Raw genomic sequence first — 18,477 nt, forward strand, 5'->3', positions numbered from 1 at the left:
CAGCTGTCAAAGAAAAACATGTATGGCCTGGATTTGGGCCACAAGGGAGGTTTTGCTTCCCTGGTATAAAAAGTAAGATAGGACTTCAGCTCATAGTACTCATTGAGCTTGGCACAAGGTGGGGAGCGTAAGTCTCTGTTCCTGGAAGGGGACTATCTTTAACCTCCCTCTCTAGGTCATACCAGGCTCTCTTCTAAACTTCTTGGAATACAGGTCTCAGAAAGTAGAGGGAGCTGGACTACTAGGCCATTCCCCACTCCTCAGAACCACCACACACCAGCATATTAGTTGATGTTATCTAGATCTCTTTTTCAGAATAATCATTTATTTTCAGATTCAATAGCCATGATGATTTTACATGTAAATATTTTAATTTGGAGTACAAAAGAAGGGCTAGTGCAGGTGGGGGCATCTCTAGTTTATTTTTATCAGAATCATTCTTTTGAAACACCATGTGTTCACTTCTGCTTAAACCCTCTGATGGCTTCCCACTGCTTCTGGGGATAGAGACAAGGGCCCTAAACAAGAACTGGTATTATCTGGCAATTTGTTTTGCCTCTCTTTGCCTTAGTTTCTTCATATGTAAAAATGTTAGCTTTAAATTAGATAATACTTAAAAAAAACACTTCTCATAACACCTTGCACACAGTGAGCACCCAAGACCTGTTAGCCTTTGTCGTTCCGACTTCTCCAGACCACTTTACATCCAAATCTCAAAACTGCCATGCTCTCTTTTGCCACCAGGCCTTTGCACATACAGTTGCTTCTGTCTAGACACGCATCCAACACCTCTTCTCTTAGTTTACACACGTTGGACCTTTAGCCCTCAGCTGAAACATTGCCTCGGCAAGGCGTTATCTGCTCAGGTCAAATCTCCCTTTAAGAGGGTCTCACACAGCCAGGTCCCGATTCCTTGTAGCATGTATCAGGTTATAATCTGTCATTTGTTTTTGTAAATACTCGATTCCCTACAGGTCTTTAAGCTCCATGTGGGTAGGAACAATGTCTGCTCTATTCGTGGTACCTGCCAGCATAGGTATTTAATATTTATTTGTAAAGTAAAGGAATTTTCACCACCAGCGGCCTCTTCCTGGTGTGCTGGGGTATGATAACCGTAGAGCAGAGGGTCTTCCCCAAAGATAAGAAGGAAATGAGGACTTCTCTCCTGACTTGAGGGCTGAACAGTGATGGTGTCCTCATCTCTATGCTCAGGAAAGAGACCCTGGACCCTCCAAAGCAGGGCTAATGAAGAGGTTGGGGTGACCCCCTTCCTTCTTTCCCTCTTCTCTTTTCTCAACAACACTGTAAGCTCACTTTGCAGAGATCAGACCCTCAGGACCACTTGCCAACTGGCCTAGGGGTATGAGGGCACATGGGAATGACAGAAACAGACCAGCAAGAAATCATTTCATGGCTGTCCACCTCACTGTGGGCCACCTGATACCTCCCGACTGGGCAGGACTCTGTCTTCTGCCACCTATCTTCCATTGCACACTGAGCAGGGCTGGGACCAGCCCAAATGATTTTTGTAAATGATGCATGAAGAACATTCTCATTGGTAAATTAACTTTTGATGTTGGTGATGCTCGGAGGATGGGGAGACGACTTCAAATGTTCCCTCCTGGTGTTAGTACAGATATATGTGTGTTAACTTAGAGTTGTGTGCATGTGTTCATTTGTTCATTCATTCACTCACCAAATATTTTCTGGGCCCCTTCTGTGTGTTGGGTGCTATGTGGCTTTTTTGGTAGAGAGCAATATATTTGCTTGGCTCATTAGCTAATAGGAGTCTCTTCTTCTCTCATTTGTTTGATTCTGTGCTGTGACTATTTGGGAAGACTTATAGGTAGGTGCCTATATCAAAGAATGCTTGAGATATCCTGGAAGTCCTCAGATGTCTCTAGGTGATGGCAGGTATGCAGGAAAATGATCAGTTTCATAGTCAAAGGGACCTGCATTCAAATCAGGGGTTCCATGTTGTACTTAGACACATATGTACACAGAAAGAAAGAGGGGGGAGGAGGGGAGGGAAGGAGGGAGGGATGGAGAGAGAGACAGAGACAGAGAGAGAGACTGGGAGAGAACCTGAATGGTTTCCTAGTGGTTAAGAACTTGGATTTGGGACTCAGACAGGCTTGGGATCACATGCTGGGTTTGCCCCTACTAGCTGATCACCCCAGTTAAAGGTTTTGGTTCTTGTGAGTTGCCAAGGTCTCTGAAACTTTGTGTATTCTTAGTTCCCTTCTATGTTCCTCATAATTCACAGAAATATCTGTTTGAAATGGATTTTAGATGAGTCTGCTTATTAATGTAAAAACATAACTCTGGATATACACAGGTAAGATACCCACCAATGTTACCAAGGATGTTTCTGGTGACTGAAATTCACAGGGACAGCCTCAGAGGGGCTGAAGCATACATTTGTTCAGACCTTCATAGAATCACTTGTGGGATTAATATTATAGAAATCATGTTTTTAAAAGTTTGTGGTCATGATGAAATACAGAGTTAAAAGTCTTTAAGTACCAAATATGTATTTATAGTTGGCAAAGTATTTTAGACTTTCTTGAAGATGGTAAACTATCTTCTTTTAGAATTCAGTTCATTGGAGACAAAATACTCTTAAAATGCCCTCTTAACTACTTTAACTGTATTACTAATTTATGATTCCTTGGTTTTAAGACCCAATTCCAACAGAAGTTTAAATAAGACTCAGACTAACTTGAGATATTCCTTTTCTCCCCCCTTTAAATATTTGCTACTGACCCACACATTATTATAAACAAATTATAAGCATATTCCATTATGTTCTATAACTGTTCCCATGGACAAGAATTTTTGTAGTTCGTTTAAAATGACTTTTTGTTCTTTAAAAGAATAAATAATACAAAAACACTCAGAAGGTACATTTACTGCAAAATCTCATTTAATTTTATGCATCTTCATAAAAACATACCAATTTTAACTTGAACAGTAAATTCTGTACCAATCATAGATTTTAGACATGGCTCCTAATCCCAGGTATAAATGTTTTGCATCTTTTCCACTCTGGAGGGGAGAGAGATGATATCAACAAAGAATGAAGTAGAAACAACAGAAGCTTCACCATACAGTGAAGGTGTATGGTGAGGGCTTGTTTTCCTTGGCGAACTAGGGCTTCACATTTCTCCAGGCTCTTAAGTGGTTTTAGAAACCTCAGACTTCCCTCAAGATGGTATAGGAACTTCCCTCTGAGCCTCTACATCCTGTGCTTATTTCAACTATAATATTTACACCAAAAACTGCATGTTTATCGGTCCATCTCCTCCAACAGCAAGTGAATTCCTTGAAAGTTAACACTGTATCTATTCACTGTTTTATCGTCAGGACCTAGCACAGGGCTTTGAACACAGTAAATGCTCAATAAATATTTGTCAAACAAATAAATGAATGAATAAATGGCTTGCTACATGGGTCCTAAGGAAAACCTAACTGAAGACTCTACATAATGGTGGCCCCAGCCTGTAGATACCTCCTTTCAAGTGTCCCTTAAGATGCTACTGCTCTGAGTCTACAGCTGTGGAAACATGGAGGATGTCTCTCCTTCTGTGTGTATCTGTGACTGAGCTAAAAGCAGAACACTGGAATTAAGAACAGTGGAGGGTTGGCATTCCAAGGTGGCAACAATCATGACCACCATTATCATCCTCTGCATCAGCATCATTACATTTACTGAGCACATATTAGGTGTCAGCTGCTAGGCTAAGTTCTTTATATACATTATCTCATTTAATCCTCCAAACAACTCTATCAAGTTGTGCTCTTATTTTCATTTTATAGATGCTGACACTGAAGCCTCGAGAAGGAAAGTCACCTATTCAAGATAACACGGTGTTGAAATCAAGTCTCAAATCCAAGACAGAATGATGTTCACATTGCATTTCTTTAAATCATGAAGCAACTCAGAGGCTGACAGTCCTATCAGGACAAAGAAGAGCCTGAAATCACACTTGTCTTACTGACTCCAAGCCCCTCTCCTCACCCTACTTCAACAAAGCCTCTGGTCTTCCTCTCTGTCTTCTCACTTGAATGGGAGCCCCAGATGGTCTTCAGTATGGCAGCTGATAACAATGGTACTGGAAACAAGGGGCTTGAATCCATCAGAATCTTCACATAGGCTCCAAAATCTTCTTTTAAAACATGATCCATGTAGTATGTGCTCATGGAAATCAACATTTGAACACTATAGATGAGTGGAAAGTGACAAGTAAAAAGCCTCTCTTGGAGGTAACCATTTTTGTCTGTTTCTGTGTCTATTCTTGGGCAGTTATGTCCTTACACTAAAAAAGGTTTACATCCCTATTTCTTTATATATTCCCTTCCCCTGGAAGAAGAATATATTCAATCACCTCAATAAAAGATGAGGAATTGGGTCCATTTTTCCAATTATTGCAAGCTATATATTTTCAGGTTTTTTTTTTTTTCTAATGGTAACTGCCTCAGCTTTAAAGACTATTCTTAAACTTCTCTCTTTACCTTTCAATTTAAATGTATTTCTTGACTCCCCCCAGGGTTATCCATCTGCTCTTTATTGTTTTCTAATTAAACTCGTCTCGTTCAGGGTAAATACAACAATTTCTTATTCCAGTTTGGTTTTGGGGGGATATTTAATTACTGACACAGAAAAATAATCTTTTAGGACTTTTTCATTTAAAATATTCAGGAGTTCAGTTTTATTTGTGTCAAATAAGTTATTTTGGGGAAGGCTTGGAATTTAATTGCTGTTTTGTCTTCAGGTATAAAGTTTCAAATAACTATCTTGCAAATGAATTTCTGGAACATGGACCATTCAGAGATTCTGTGCCTATGACGACATTTTCAGGACCAGCTCAAATATGGAGATCCCAAGTGGCTATCTGGGGTTGCTGTCCTCACCAATCACCTTTCTGAATTCAGTGATTAGGACTTTTTTTTTTTTAATCATAAAGAACTTATTACTTTCCTATTTTAGAGGTTTTAGCACTTATACTAAATAATTAGTATTTAGTGAACCCTTAACTTCCTGAATTCTTGAAGTGATGGTGGGGAAGGGGGTGGGAGTAGGCATACAATCTAACAATCCTATTAATTTTTTTTAAAGATTTTATTTATTTGACAGAGAGACACAGGAGAGAGGGAACACAAGCAGGGTAAGTGGGAGAGGGAGAAGCAGGCTTCCCGCCGAGCAGAGAGCGCCATGTGGGACTCGATCCCAGGGCCCTGAGATCATGACCTGAGCCGAAGGCAGATGCTTAACAACTGAGCCACCCAGGCACCAAATCCTATTAATTTTTAACCATGAATAACAAATTGGAAGGATTTTTAAAAATATTTTATTTATGGGGCGCAGTCATTAAGCGTCTGCCTTCGGCTTAGGTTATGGTTCCAGGATCCTGGGATCGAGCCCCACATCGGACTCCCTGCTCAGCAGGGAGTCTGCTTCTCCCTCTCCCACTCTCCCTGCTTGTGTTCCCTCTCTCTCTGTGTCTCTCTCTGTCAAATGAATAAAAATCTTAAAAAAAAAAACGAGCTTATTTATTCATTTGAGACAGAGAGAGCACAAGCAGGGGGAGAGGCAGAAGGAGAGGGAGAAGCAGACTCCCCCCTGAGCAGGGAGCTCTACATGGGGCTCCATCCTAGGACCCCGAGATCATGACCTGAGCCTAAGGCAGACGTCCAACCATCTGAGCCACCCAGGCGCCCCAAATTGGAAGGATTTGAAATGATTTTTTTTAAAAGATAACATTAACAGCCATCTTAGGCTCAGCTCTCTTTATCCATAATATATCCATCCAATCCCCATGTTCTATTAATTCTACCCCTTACATATGCCTCTCTGCTGCTTCCTCAGGATTCAGACTTTTTGGTACAGTGAAAAGTCTGTGCACTGCATAAAGGTGCTTACCCGAGTGGAAAAGAGGTCTGAAATCCAGCCAGCATGCTGTGCCCTAGATGATATGCATGGGCATGAGGTTGTATCACCCTGTGGAGAGTGAGGAGGGTGGCCTTGTTGTAATTTTTACCAGTGGCTCACTGTGCCAACAACACCCTACCAGGAACGGTGCCTTAACAATATCCTCCTAAGTGCCTCCGGATGTCATTGCCCTTTCCCTCCACCCACCTTCCACACCAAGCACACTCACCTGAAGTATCAGAGACTAATTCAGTATGTTTGGGGGGGAACCCCAGGAAGCTATACTTTGGATGCTTATGCCAGGGTTAAGGATGACACTCTTTACAGCCCCACCCCTTACTGTAGCCAGATGGGTCTTTCTAAAAACCCAGCTTGAGGGGCAGCTGGGTGGCTCAGTGGGTGAAGTGGCTGCCTTCGGCTTGGGTCATGATCCCAGGGCCCTGGGATCAAACCCTGAGTCCAGCTCCTTGGTCAGTGGGGAGCCTGCTTCTCCCTCTTCCTCTGCCTGCCGCTCTGCCTACTTGTGCTCTATTTCTCTCTGTCAAATAAATAAAATCTTAAAAAATAAATAAATAAAAACCCAGTTTGATTAAATCACACCCTTCCTTAGTACCCTTCAGCGTCTCTCTCCTTACATACAAAGTGAAATCCAAGCTCTTTATCATTAAATACAGTCCCCTGGAGACCTATTTTCTCCTCCCAGCTCCAGCCCCATGCCTTCCTACCTAGCCTTTGTACTTCCCAAGCTTCAGCTAGAACAGCCTGGTAGACCAGCAGTTCCCTGAACACACTGTGTGTCTTCTTATGCCTTTGCACCTGTGTGCCCCATTCCCTCTGCCAGTTGCCATCAGCTCTTCCATCTGTCCCCAGTCCATCCCAGGGAGTCTCCCTCATCAGTCAACACTCCAGATCTCTATTCTAACCCACCAGGTCACTCTGTTCACAAGCCTAGCTGGGATCCACTACAGAAAGAACAGGTAATTATGTTACTATGGGGCTGCAAGTGAGGAGTGGATGGGCTGGTATAGTCAGGGCAGCTCTGGACCCCCCAAAGGCAACTGGTGCCTTGGAACGAGGGGAGAGGAGTTCAGACAGGAGTAAGGGAGGCCCCAGACATAGCCCTGCAACCATTCCAGGGCTCTGGTGCTGAGAATGGTTTACTGAAACACTACAAATGGCTTTTGTGCCAGTTCAAAAACTTCCTGATTGTATTTGCACTTTCATTTTATATGAGTTTGATATGTTTGTACAACCTACAGTGTAAATTAGTATTTTCTTTTTTTGGCTCTACAATTACCTCATTCAATTAAGTATTATCAAATAGCAATGACTACATGTTCCTTGATTCTGTGAAGGCACCCGCCACTCAATTCCACAAAGGTTTATGCCAGATGGGTCTTTCTAAAAACCCAATCTGATCAGATCACATCCTTCCTTAGAACCCTTCAGTGTCTTTCATTACTTGGTAAAATCCAAGCTTTTTATCATGAAATACAGCCCCCTGAAAACCTATTCTGTGCCTGGTCCTGTGCCAGGCAAGGTGTGTATAGGAGGAGGATGAGCATCAGAGCTTGTGACTAGAAAAAACCCCAAATAACTAAATGAGGTGGAGACAGACATTGCTACTGGGGAGTTGCACACATGTCTCCACCATAGCGGTGACCATGAGCCTTGGAGAAGCTTGGTCTAGGTTGGCTGCACATACCTACTGGCTTTGTGACCTTGGGCAAGTCACTTAAACTCTCTGAGCTTCAGTTTCCTGGTGTTAACAATTTTCTCCTCACAGGACTATCAAAAGGACCGTCTTAGTTTCCTAGCGTTGCTGTAACAAATCACCACAACTGGGATGGCTGCTAACAACTGAAATTTATCTTCGCCCAGCTGTAGAGGCTAGACATCAAGAATCAAGGTGTTGGCAAGGCCATGTCTCCTTTAAGACTCTGGTTAGAATCCTCCCTTGCCTCTTCCCAGCTTCCGGTGGTGGCTGGCAGTCTTTGACGTTCCGTGGCTTGTGGTTGCGGCACTCCCGTCTCTGCCTCCATCATCACATGGTACTCACCACAATGTGGGTCTGCTTCTATGTCTCTTCTCTTCCTCAAACAGGGAAAGCCAGTTGCTCGGTTTGGGGCTCACTCTCACTGAAAATGACCTCATCTTCACTTGAGTACCTCTGCAAAGATCCTATTTCCAAATCAGGTCACATTCATAGGTACTCGGGGTTAGGTCTTCAACATATCTCTTTTGGGGGACACAAGTCAACCCACAATAAGTACTAAATGAAATAATGCAGAAAAAGGGCTTGCTGCATTGCCTGGAACATGGTATGCACTCAATCGGCTGCCTAAATTCAAGTACTCACACTACTCCTGACCTACCTACACACCCAAGTGCAAGATTCTTAATGTCTCTGAGCCTCAGTTTCCTCATTAGCAAAACAGTACCTTCTTCAGTGGACCACTGAATGGCTTTCAATGAAATTACACAGGCAAAGCACTCAGAGAAATACCTGGAACCCAGCAAGAACTAAGAAAATGTTAACAAGTAGTATTATTGTAATTCTACCCAACTCTAACATGCTCCTATGCCCAATTTTCTCTTTACAAATGGAAGAGTTTAAAATTTCAGAGATAACAGTAATGGGGATGTCATCTTGAAAAAACTAAAAAAAAAAAAAAGTTATTCTTCTGCCTGACCCTTCTTCCCCTTCAAAATACAGATAATTGTTTTGGCTAAAGAAGCATCCTGTCTCCAGTTACGTTTGAGATACATGACTTCACCCTCCCCTGGTACTTTGGAAGCACCCCCTGGTTATAAGCAGGGGTGCAGAGACACAGTCCTCAGTCACACCTGGCCTAGAGTGACACGCTTGGGTCACATGCGATGTTTCACTCTGAGGTTACGCTTGGGTGTGGAGTCACACTCCTCGGTCACATCTGAGCATGTTTAGGTCACACCTAGACATGGAGTCACTTTCCTGGGTCACACTCAGGCATAGTGTCACAGTCCTTGATGACACCTGACTACTGTGGACCCAAGGCATAGGGCTTTGTCTTATACCCACCAAACTTACTGACTCCATGAGCTACAGACCCTACCATCAACTGTGCAGCCCAGCACTTCATAAATCTCTTGGCAGGTAGTAAGAGCTACCTCAGTAGACCTAAAACCTAATATTACATTTTTGCTGGAGTGAGAAAAGTTATTGTTCAAGCTGAAGACTTCCAGATGTAATCCCTTACATTCTTCCCAGAGGTGACACAGCACTGGGCCATAGTGAACAAATACTTTCTAGTTGATTAGCTGGTACAGAAACATACCCCAAATTACATAAAGCATACTTTTAACCATCAAGAAAATAATTTCAAGGCCACAAAACTAATAAGTCAGAGGATTTCTTTAAATAAACTTAAATCTGGGAATTAGAAGTATGCATATGCCTTCCCCTACTCAGTAGGCATGTAAAGAGTAATTGTTCTGATTATGAGGAAGTGAACCAAGACAGCCTTTATAAACTAAATTATTTATGAGGTACAGTCACATAGTTTGAATGTGTGTGTGTATTCTTATTAGAATGTCTTGTTTTTATCCTTGAAGGTACTAATTTTAGAAAAATACACAAATAGAATATCCTTATTGCAATAAAAGAAAAATTTATTAGACCTTTCTATCAGAAACAAAATATTGTCTACTTTCAATAAGAATATTAAATATGTAGGGCACTTTTGTTTTCATATTAATATTCTATTCACACTCTACATATGACCAATAACTTTAATATAGTTATTCTTTACATATATATACACACACTCAAACTGGTTAAAATGAACAGTGGAGTTCTCTTTTCTACTACATAATTTAAATATGGATAACTAAGCTTTGTCCTGGTTATATGTAAATACTTAATCCTTTAATTTGTAAATTTACTTAACAACAGTTTGAGGAGGAAAAATTGAGTTTAATGTACCAAATTTATTATATTGGCTGATACAATATGCACATTCGAAAACACTTAGCTGCCTTCTAATGAAAAATCCTTTCCCTTACCACTATTTTTTTCTAATTTTACTGTCAATGTTTTATATAAATATCAGTGATCTCACTTTTTTCTCTCCCTTCTTACTTTATCTTGTTTTTGTAATTTTTAGTAGAGAGTACATTGGTGGGGGGGGAGAAACAAAAATAGGTAATGGGTTTAGAAAACCTCCTGATTATTGACGCCAATAATTCTTTTGACTGTCACTGCTATAGGGAGTTGATCCTGAGATTCTAGCAAGGTTAATGGGGAGGGGAAGAAAGGGACCCAGACCGGAAGTAGATGGTGTAAATGCTCCATTTCCCATTTTGAGACAGCACACCTTTGTAATCCAGGGCACACCCTTGCTAATCAATGCTTCACATCAGAAAATGTTCGTTATTTGGCAAACTTTCAACTTCATAGACAGACCGACCATCCTTGGTGGTCCTGAAGGCAGAAAACCAGGAATGTTTGTGTCCTGATTGTCGGCTGTCTTTCTAGAGTTACCTGTACCATTAGAGGTGTGGAAGCTCAGTGAGATACTAAAGAGTCAGCAGAACCCTGTAGTCTGTGGTAAAGCTGCAAGGCTGCAGAACTCTGGCCAATCAAGCCTTGAGTCCCCAGTTCCTGACTTATGAATGCCTTGTGACTCGTGAACAACTGACTGGACATTTTCTCTTCCTATTCTCACCTACTGCAGTCTGCTCCAACCCTCATCTTGTAATCACAACCACTTCCACAAGACGAGATGACTTGTGCCCCTTCCTGAGGTTCACATGAAAAGCTGTCTGTTTTCACATTTCTTTTCCACAACCTTGATTCTAACATCTTAATAGACCTGGGACCAAAGACCTATGTAACATCTTCCTCTTTTAAAAAATTTTTATTCTTTTTTTTTGGGTGGGGGGGAGGGAGGTTTAAATACATATAAAATGTAGCATCTTAACAACTTTTAAGTGTGTATTTCAGTGGCATTCCGTAAAACAGAAACTCTATACTCATTAACAATGACTCCCCATTCCCCATCCCCCATCAGCCCTTGGTCTCTATGATGCTGACTTTTCTAAGTGCCTCATATAAATGGAATCAAACAGTACTTGTCTTTTCCCCTTTTTCTCTACCTTTCCCAAATCCCTTTAATTTACTTCAAACATGACCCTTCTCATGGGAGAAGTCATTCTTTTTTAATCTCTTCCTTACTCTTTTCCTCTGGGGGAAAAAAATTAAACCCTGCCTGGCCTCTCTTCCCTTCTTCATTCCATTTATAAGCCTCCATTAAAAAAAGAGGGGGATGGGAAACCACTGGGATAATAATTTTCTGATTCTTTTATATGAGTTTTGAAATGTGATTAACCATACAAGAGAACTAGATGCCAACATCCAAAATCTCTAAAATGGCCCGAAGTTCTTTTTAAAAAGTCTTCATAAAAGTTTCAATTTAACTCTTTCATCTTGATTAAACTTATTTCCCTTAAGCAGGAAGTGTCTTTTAACTCATTTGTATTGCTTTTTCTTTGGAGGCTCTCAGTACTCCAATAATAGTGTTTGAAGAGAATACCCTGGGAAGTGTATAACTTTCAACCGTGTTGTGGGTTAAAGAGATTTTTGAGGATGAGAGTCAACCAAATCACAACATTTAATACTGTGTCTCTAGGAAAGTATTCTCAGTTCCACACAGCCCCTAAGAAATGAACTTCTGGAATACAAGTTATTTATAAAAAGGGGACTGAGTCTGTGTTATATACTTCCCAGAGATTTTCGTTAGCAATACAGAACTGAAAGCTTTCGGCCAACTCAATGCCACAGGACACACAGTGAAGCCGACAACCAGGTCACAGCACCAGCATGTCCTTCAGACCCCCTGCTGGAATATATGGCCAATAAAGTTCAAGACCCAACTAGTCAATAGGCTGAACCTATAGATTCTATAAACATTCTATGATTCTGAACAACTATACGGTTTTTTGGATGTATTTTCTTGCACTGCATGTTAAAGAAACATATGGTTCACTACAGCACGTATAGACTTTGAAGACCCCACGGGAGAGGGCACTGAAGTTGGAAAAGATTGCTTTTGTTTTTGTTTTTTTTAAGATTTATTTATTTATTTGACAGAGAGAGAGAGAGAGAGAGAGAGAGACAGTGAGAGAGGGAACACAGCGGTGGGAATGGGAGAGGGAGAAGCAGGCCTCCCGCCAGAGCAGGGAGCCTGATGCAGGGCTTGATCCCAGGACCCTGGTTTCATGACCTGAGCTGAAGGCAGACGCTTAACGACTGAGCCACCCAGGCGCCCCTGAAGTTGGAGAAGTTTTCCAAGAGAACAAGTCAGAGCTACAGAAGCAGAAGCCAGCCAGCTAATTGTATTGTTCAGCAGAAGCTGAACATACAGAGGGATACCAAAAACCATTAAAGGGCTACAAAACAAAAGTTAAAGAAACTCCCAACTCTTGCATAAATTGCCAATTTAAAGAACACATTAGCTGATGGTCCAATGAATCTCTGAGCTGGGAATGTTGATGAAGAAGTTCTGATCTGGGGGCGCCTGGGTGGTGCAGTAAGTTAAGTGTCTGACTCTTGGTTTCAGCTCAGGTTGTGATCTCAGGGTCATGAGATCGAGCCTAGTGTGAGACTAAACTCCATGCTCAGTGTGGAGTCTGCTTGGGACTCTCTCTCCCTCTCCCTTGGTCCCTTCCTCCCCATCTCTCTAAAATAAATAAATAAATCTTAAAAAAAAAAGTTCTGATCTGAACAGGAAAGTAAGTACAAATAGCAATTGAGATCAAGCTACTAATAGGGCAACAGACATGCTAACAAGCAGCCTACTTTTTTCTTCCCAAAGGTCTGTGTGGGACTGGAGGCAGCTGCCTTGGTCAGGGAGCCTAGAGATCCGTCCCTTTGCAATTAATGGAAAAGAAAGAAAGTGGCTTCTATTGACTTTTGTTTGCCATCTCGTGTTTTGGGCCAAGCCATTTGTCACAAAGAACATTAACTCACTCTCTAAACTCTTTTGAACTCTTAGAGCCACTTTCACGTTATTTAGCACTTAACTCTCCAGTCTCATATTATTCTTTGAATACTTGGTACACACAAATCTGGCCTCCTCATTAGAATCATAAACAACTTAAAGGCAAGTAAATTGACTTGCACTTCATTAGACTCTCCCATATACCAGGGCGCCTGGGTAGCTCAGTTAAAGCTCGTCTGCCTTTGGCTCAGGTCATGATCCCACGGTCTTGGGATCGAGAACTACATTGGGCTCCCTGCTCAGTGGAGAGCCTGCTTCTCCCTCTCCTTCTACCCCTCCTCCCTGCTTGTTCTCTCTCTCTCTCTCTCTCTCTCTCTCTCTCTCAAATAAATAAATAAATAAAATCTTAAAAAAAAAAGATTCTCCCATATACCTACACACAGCTGGGCACAGATGGGGTATCTGACAAACACAAGTTGATTAAATCACAGGATGATGTCCTCACATAGTCACAAGACTTAGAGCAACAAGAACTCCACATACCAATCTCAGCCCAACTTCCCAGGAAAAGCATGGATGGAAATTGGAAGCTTGGCTGTCACCAGGAGCCACAACGGGGTAGAGAAATCCTGAGTCCTGTGCACAGGGGAAACTGCTTACCACCTAGAGACTCCAAGCTCTGTGACAGCAGGAACTGTGTTTTGTTCCCTACCCAGCACCAAGCACCTAGCAGGGGCTCAGAAAACATGTTGAATAAATGAAAAATATATGAAACCCTTTGGTCTCTTGGATTAGTGTCCCCACACCTTGTGTTTTCCTTCATTCATCATTTATCACTAAGCTGCAAAAGTTAAAATGACTCCAGAAAACAAACCAACATGGTACCCACATGGTACACAGGGAGGTGTGTACTTCCTCTTGGACCTGCCCAGGATGTATGTGGGGGGGAGGGGGAGGAAGGTCACTGGCCACAGGTCTGGGGCTTGCTGTGGAGGGATAATAGCTGCTCTCCTTGAGAGAAATAGCTGGATGTCAGATCAAGCTCTTGGCAGCCCCCAGGCAGTGGAACATTGCTCTGCATGGTCCCTGTCTGGCTGGCAGCTTCCTGCCAGGGAAGGCTGCCAAGCGGGTTGTGACAGCTGTGCAGTGCACAAATCTCCAAGGTTCTTTGGTGCACTGCCATTTCTGACCTGCCTGTCTGCTACTCGTGGGAAGTAGCTGGGAAGTTCTGGTGCTCAGGGACCCCATTTTCCATTGGCTTTCATTTTTTAGCAGAATGCCTGACTATCCTGTTTTTTAAGATGGGAGTCACTGGAAGATGGCCTTTAGCTTTTCTGGTCAACATGAACCTATTGATTCTGTGTGGGAAGAAGAACTACATTTCACTCTGTTCCGTAAGTGTTGGTTTTCACTGTGACCACATGACCACACTTGTTTACAAGCATCTTATCACAGTAATTGACATCTGTCATAGACTACCACTAGGAGAAACCCTATGTCTGAATAATTTTTTTTAATTAGCAATAATTGCACCTCGGATAAACCCCATTGGCTACGATACTGCCACTGCGCAAAGCTTGAATAATTTTTTTTTAATTAAAGATAGTCTTGTAACCATTTACTTCTTTTGAAAAAGAAATGTCAAAATCTTAATGCTTATTACTTGAATGTTTACATCTTACAGGATTTTGATAAAGGACTACTTTTTTATAGTTTGTTAAAACGGCAACTTTTATTTAAAATTGCCAATAAGTAAACTCAATTTTCCATCAAGAGATGCACAGATGTTAACTTAGATTCCTTTCTGCACTGAAAGATGAAAGTTAAAAGTGAAATTTCAGATATTACCTTTTAGCATCATTCGTCCAGTGGATCCTCCAAAAGTACTGAGTAGGCCACTTCTAGCCCCCAAAGATGTGGTTGCTTCTAGGAGAGAACCCGTGATGTATTGAGATATGGACGTCCTCTGCAGGGTGGCACGGTACTCACATAGGGTGTCTCGGACACACTGCTTTAAGCATGGACTAACGCTTATCCTTTCATGGGCTGTCTCGGAGGCTGGGAGCTTTGTGAAGACATGGAGAAGAGATCCAATTGTATTTTCTATTTCTTCTCCCCTTCTCACTGCATTGTAGATCTGTGAATAGCACAGAGTACAGGAAGTATTAATCTAGTTTCTTAGAAAAGCAAATTAGTTTGTTGACAAAATGCCAAGATGACTTATTAAGAAAGAAGGCTCAGTTGCTCTAAGCGCAAACACTCTTGAGCCTTGGACTCATGCATTAACCTGAACATTCTACAGACACCATTTATTTGGAAAAGCTATGTGTAGTTATGAAATCGGCCATTCAAACAACCCTGCTATCAAACAGAGCACTTACAAGTTGTTCCAACCAAAAATATATTCAGCTCAAATTTCTCCTCCTCCTCCTTAGTAGAGCAAAGCGTTTATGCAGAGTGACAAAGTCAAACCTTCCCTTTTTGTCCTTTTGGACTCTCCTGAGTGCCTGACTGTCCCAGGTCTGTCTGCCTCCAAGGAAACTTGAGCTTGACATTCATGAGGAATCTTTTCTCTATGCTCAAACTGCAGTGAGGATGAGAAGGTCAGGGGAAGGGGAAGTTCTATATTTCTCTCTTTGGTATAATCCTTCAATCCATCAGCTTGGTTCAAAGTCTTTGAATCCTTTTTCCCTCTTCATCCTGTTTCACCTCCCACATCCAATGAGTTGACAGATCCTGCCCACTCTTCCCGCTCTGTCTGTCACCATCCTGATTTCCTCTCCCCTATCACCTGAATTCACCAAGAATTATCTCAAGGAGATTGCACAATTAGGACAGGCTTCCAGCCATAATTCCAATACTGTTGTTCAACATGCATTTATACAGATCCTGCTCTGTGGGAGGCAGTGCACTGAAAGATGGGGGGCATGCACAAGGAGCAGCACACACCTCCTGTGCTGAAAAACTGCACAATCTAATTTAGAAGATGGGGCCTGAAAATTATGGGGTTTGACAGTTTGACAGGTTGCAGGGAGGTTCTGGGTTTTGTGAAGGTCTCTGGGAAGCCTGAGACTTCTGGATGGTATATAAACAACAGGGAAGAAATACAACATGGGTGAGTTAGTATAGTTTTCTGATAGTGGAATAAAAGTTGAGTATGTTGTGTTGTCTCCGCCTTGAGCACCTTGCCTTGTCATTCATTCATCAAATCAACAAGTAGTTATTTTGTATTTATATACCAGGTATGTGTCAGGTCCAGGTAAATAAGACAGCTTTTCCCCTCAGAGAGTTCAAAGTCTAATAAGGGAGACAGATAAGCAAAGAGTTCATAGTAGGGTGAAAATGGAGGTCAATCCCTCTAGTGACATCAATGAGTATTCAAGGAAGAGAAGACCCTCACATGTCCTGCAGGCTGTGCATGTGCCCCTGTGATGCTGCACACTCCAAATCTCACGTTAATCAGGACCCACCGGCACTCAAGAGGACACCCACTGAGCTGTGCTAGGTCCTTAGGAGACCCTAGAATGTTCTTAGAACACCCCTGATATTCAAACTGCACTGACTCTAACTAGATTTCTATTCTGCCTTCTGCAGCCTACTGGTAGATATTTGCCACTTAAAGGAAGAGTCTGAATTCTTGAGCTTTAATTCTCTGTCATTAAATTTCTGGTGGCCAGTGTGGCCATGGAGATATTGTGCTGGGACAGAAAGAGCCCAGGCCTTGGGGTCAGGTATGTGGGGTTGTACGGCTGGCTCTGCCTTGACCAGCTAAAGAGAGGGTCATAGACATGAACAAGCTGACTTGAATGTTCAGAGAAAGCTTACTCTTCTGTAAAGTGGAAATACTAACACCCCTTCTTAGGAACACTGTGGGATTCACCAAGATCATATATGTAAAGTGCTCAACCTATTGTCTACAAATGGCACCCATTACTATGGAGCAAGAAGAGAGTGGACTCTTCCATCCTCAACGAATAGCAGGTGGTTGTATAACAACAGAGCACAGTCTATGAAATTCACCGTGATGGGGTTGTACCCTTGCTCTTCTGTGCTGCTGCATAATATCATCCTAACCTTATTTGGGTGTATTGTGAGGGTAAACTGGGGTTGAGAGTTGCAGAACTCAGGACATGCCTTTCTTCTCTCAGTTCCAAATCATACAGGCAATCTCCAACACACTAAGTCTCAGATGAATCCTTCAGAAGTTTAAATGCTCTAGGAGTTCAGAGAAAAGAACCCACTGTGAGGTTTGATGGCTAAGGAAGGCTTCTGAGGAAAGCAGATTTGAGCTGTGCCTTGGAAAACAGGCACGGTTCTAATCAGAGCACCTGGGGGAGGCAACTCACATGGTAAGCAAGGGTGAAGAGGCTGGAAAACAGAAAATACCCTAAGGACAGTAAGCAGAGCAGGGTATTTAGAGCAGAGAATGAGTATAAGGCAGAGAATAAGTGGGAAATCAAAAAGGTCAGCTGGCCTGATAAAAGAGAGCCTTGAATGTCAGGCAAAGAGGTTTAATCCATCAGAGGTGCAGAAAGTTTCACTTCTTTGGTTTATTTGTTTTTATTAGAGGAATGATGCTAAAAGGGCTTTATTTTACGAAGTTTAATATGCTGATGGTTCTTAGTTACTAATGGGCTTACCTATTACCTACTTTCTTTACATGCCAAGCTGCTCCATTGGCTCATCATGCCTCACTCGTTACCTTATGCATTCCAGTTTCCACAACACTCCTTCAGAGATTCCCAGTGGCTCATTCAGTCCCTTATCCAGCTTTCCCTAAATGTTTTCCTCAGATCATTAGATCTAGAAGGTCTGTAGGAAATAAGGACTCCTTGATCACTGAAATACTCAGTATTTATTTCTCCTTTTGAAGATTTACATTGCATATTAGGATATTAAAGACAATGAAAAGGGTCAGAGTAAAGAAATCCATCTTATATTGTTTAACTGAGTGTTTGGAGTATTTATGATGTTACTTGACCATGGATTTCTTTTTCTTTCTTCCTTTCTTTTTTTAAGAACATAGTATGTGAACGTAGTCTTGTATCAAATAATTATTCTCTTTTCCTTGACCTCTGTGAAATCTCTGAAATAGACAATCATCCATCTTTCCTGAAGTCCTGTCTCTTTTATTATCTTACTGCTACATCTCTGCGTTATTCTGTGGCTCCCCTTCCTCCGTGGGCCTTTGGGACAGCTGTAACATAATACAGATGTGCCACCCAGTGACTGATATAGGGGGGTGACATATTGGCTGGCCATGGGTCAGATTTATCAAAAGACCCGTCTGATCTGACACATAATGTTTTAAAATCAGGAAAGTGGGGAACCTGGCTGGCTCAGTTGGTAGAGCATGCGACTCTTGATCTCAGGGTCCTGAGTTTTTGCCCTATGTTGGGTGTAGAGATTACTTAAATACATAAATAAATCTTTAAAAAATCAAATCAAATCAGGAAAGTTTACATACACATTTGAAGTTACAGCATTTCCTAAAAACTGGAACAATCTGGCAACACTGAACATTCCCATCTGGTATCAAATGGCTAGACCTTTCCCTGTTGCCTG

The 18,477-nt window shown here is 41.9% G+C and overlaps 1 protein-coding gene, 1 long non-coding RNA gene and 1 other non-coding gene across 7 annotated transcripts in view; 1 reads left to right on the forward strand and 2 right to left on the reverse strand.

Moving 5' to 3' along the window:
• Window positions 1-18,477, reverse strand: part of PLCE1 (phospholipase C epsilon 1) — a 337,159-nt gene that overhangs the window by 173,685 nt on the left and 144,997 nt on the right. For all 5 annotated transcript variants that reach the window (XM_073904420.1, XM_073904421.1, XM_073904422.1 and 2 more), the window contains one exon: window positions 14,761-15,049. In XM_073904420.1, the coding sequence (XP_073760521.1) occupies window positions 14,761-15,049 (289 nt within the window). The remainder of the gene's footprint in view (window positions 1-14,760; window positions 15,050-18,477) is intronic.
• LOC141374693 (uncharacterized) lies at window positions 3,668-4,275 on the forward strand. Its single transcript, XR_012381777.1, has 2 exons — window positions 3,668-3,726; window positions 3,820-4,275. It is a non-coding gene; the product is annotated as an uncharacterized lncRNA (long non-coding RNA).
• Window positions 14,352-14,490, reverse strand: LOC112830987 (U4 spliceosomal RNA). Its single transcript, XR_003210039.2, has one exon. It is a non-coding gene; the product is annotated as a U4 spliceosomal RNA (small nuclear RNA).

This window comes from Callorhinus ursinus, unplaced genomic scaffold (genome assembly GCF_003265705.2).
Source record: "Callorhinus ursinus isolate GAN/ISIS: 27379988/994484 unplaced genomic scaffold, GSC_fseal_2.0 scaffold20, whole genome shotgun sequence".
Classification (NCBI taxonomy): domain Eukaryota; kingdom Metazoa; phylum Chordata; class Mammalia; order Carnivora; family Otariidae; genus Callorhinus; species Callorhinus ursinus.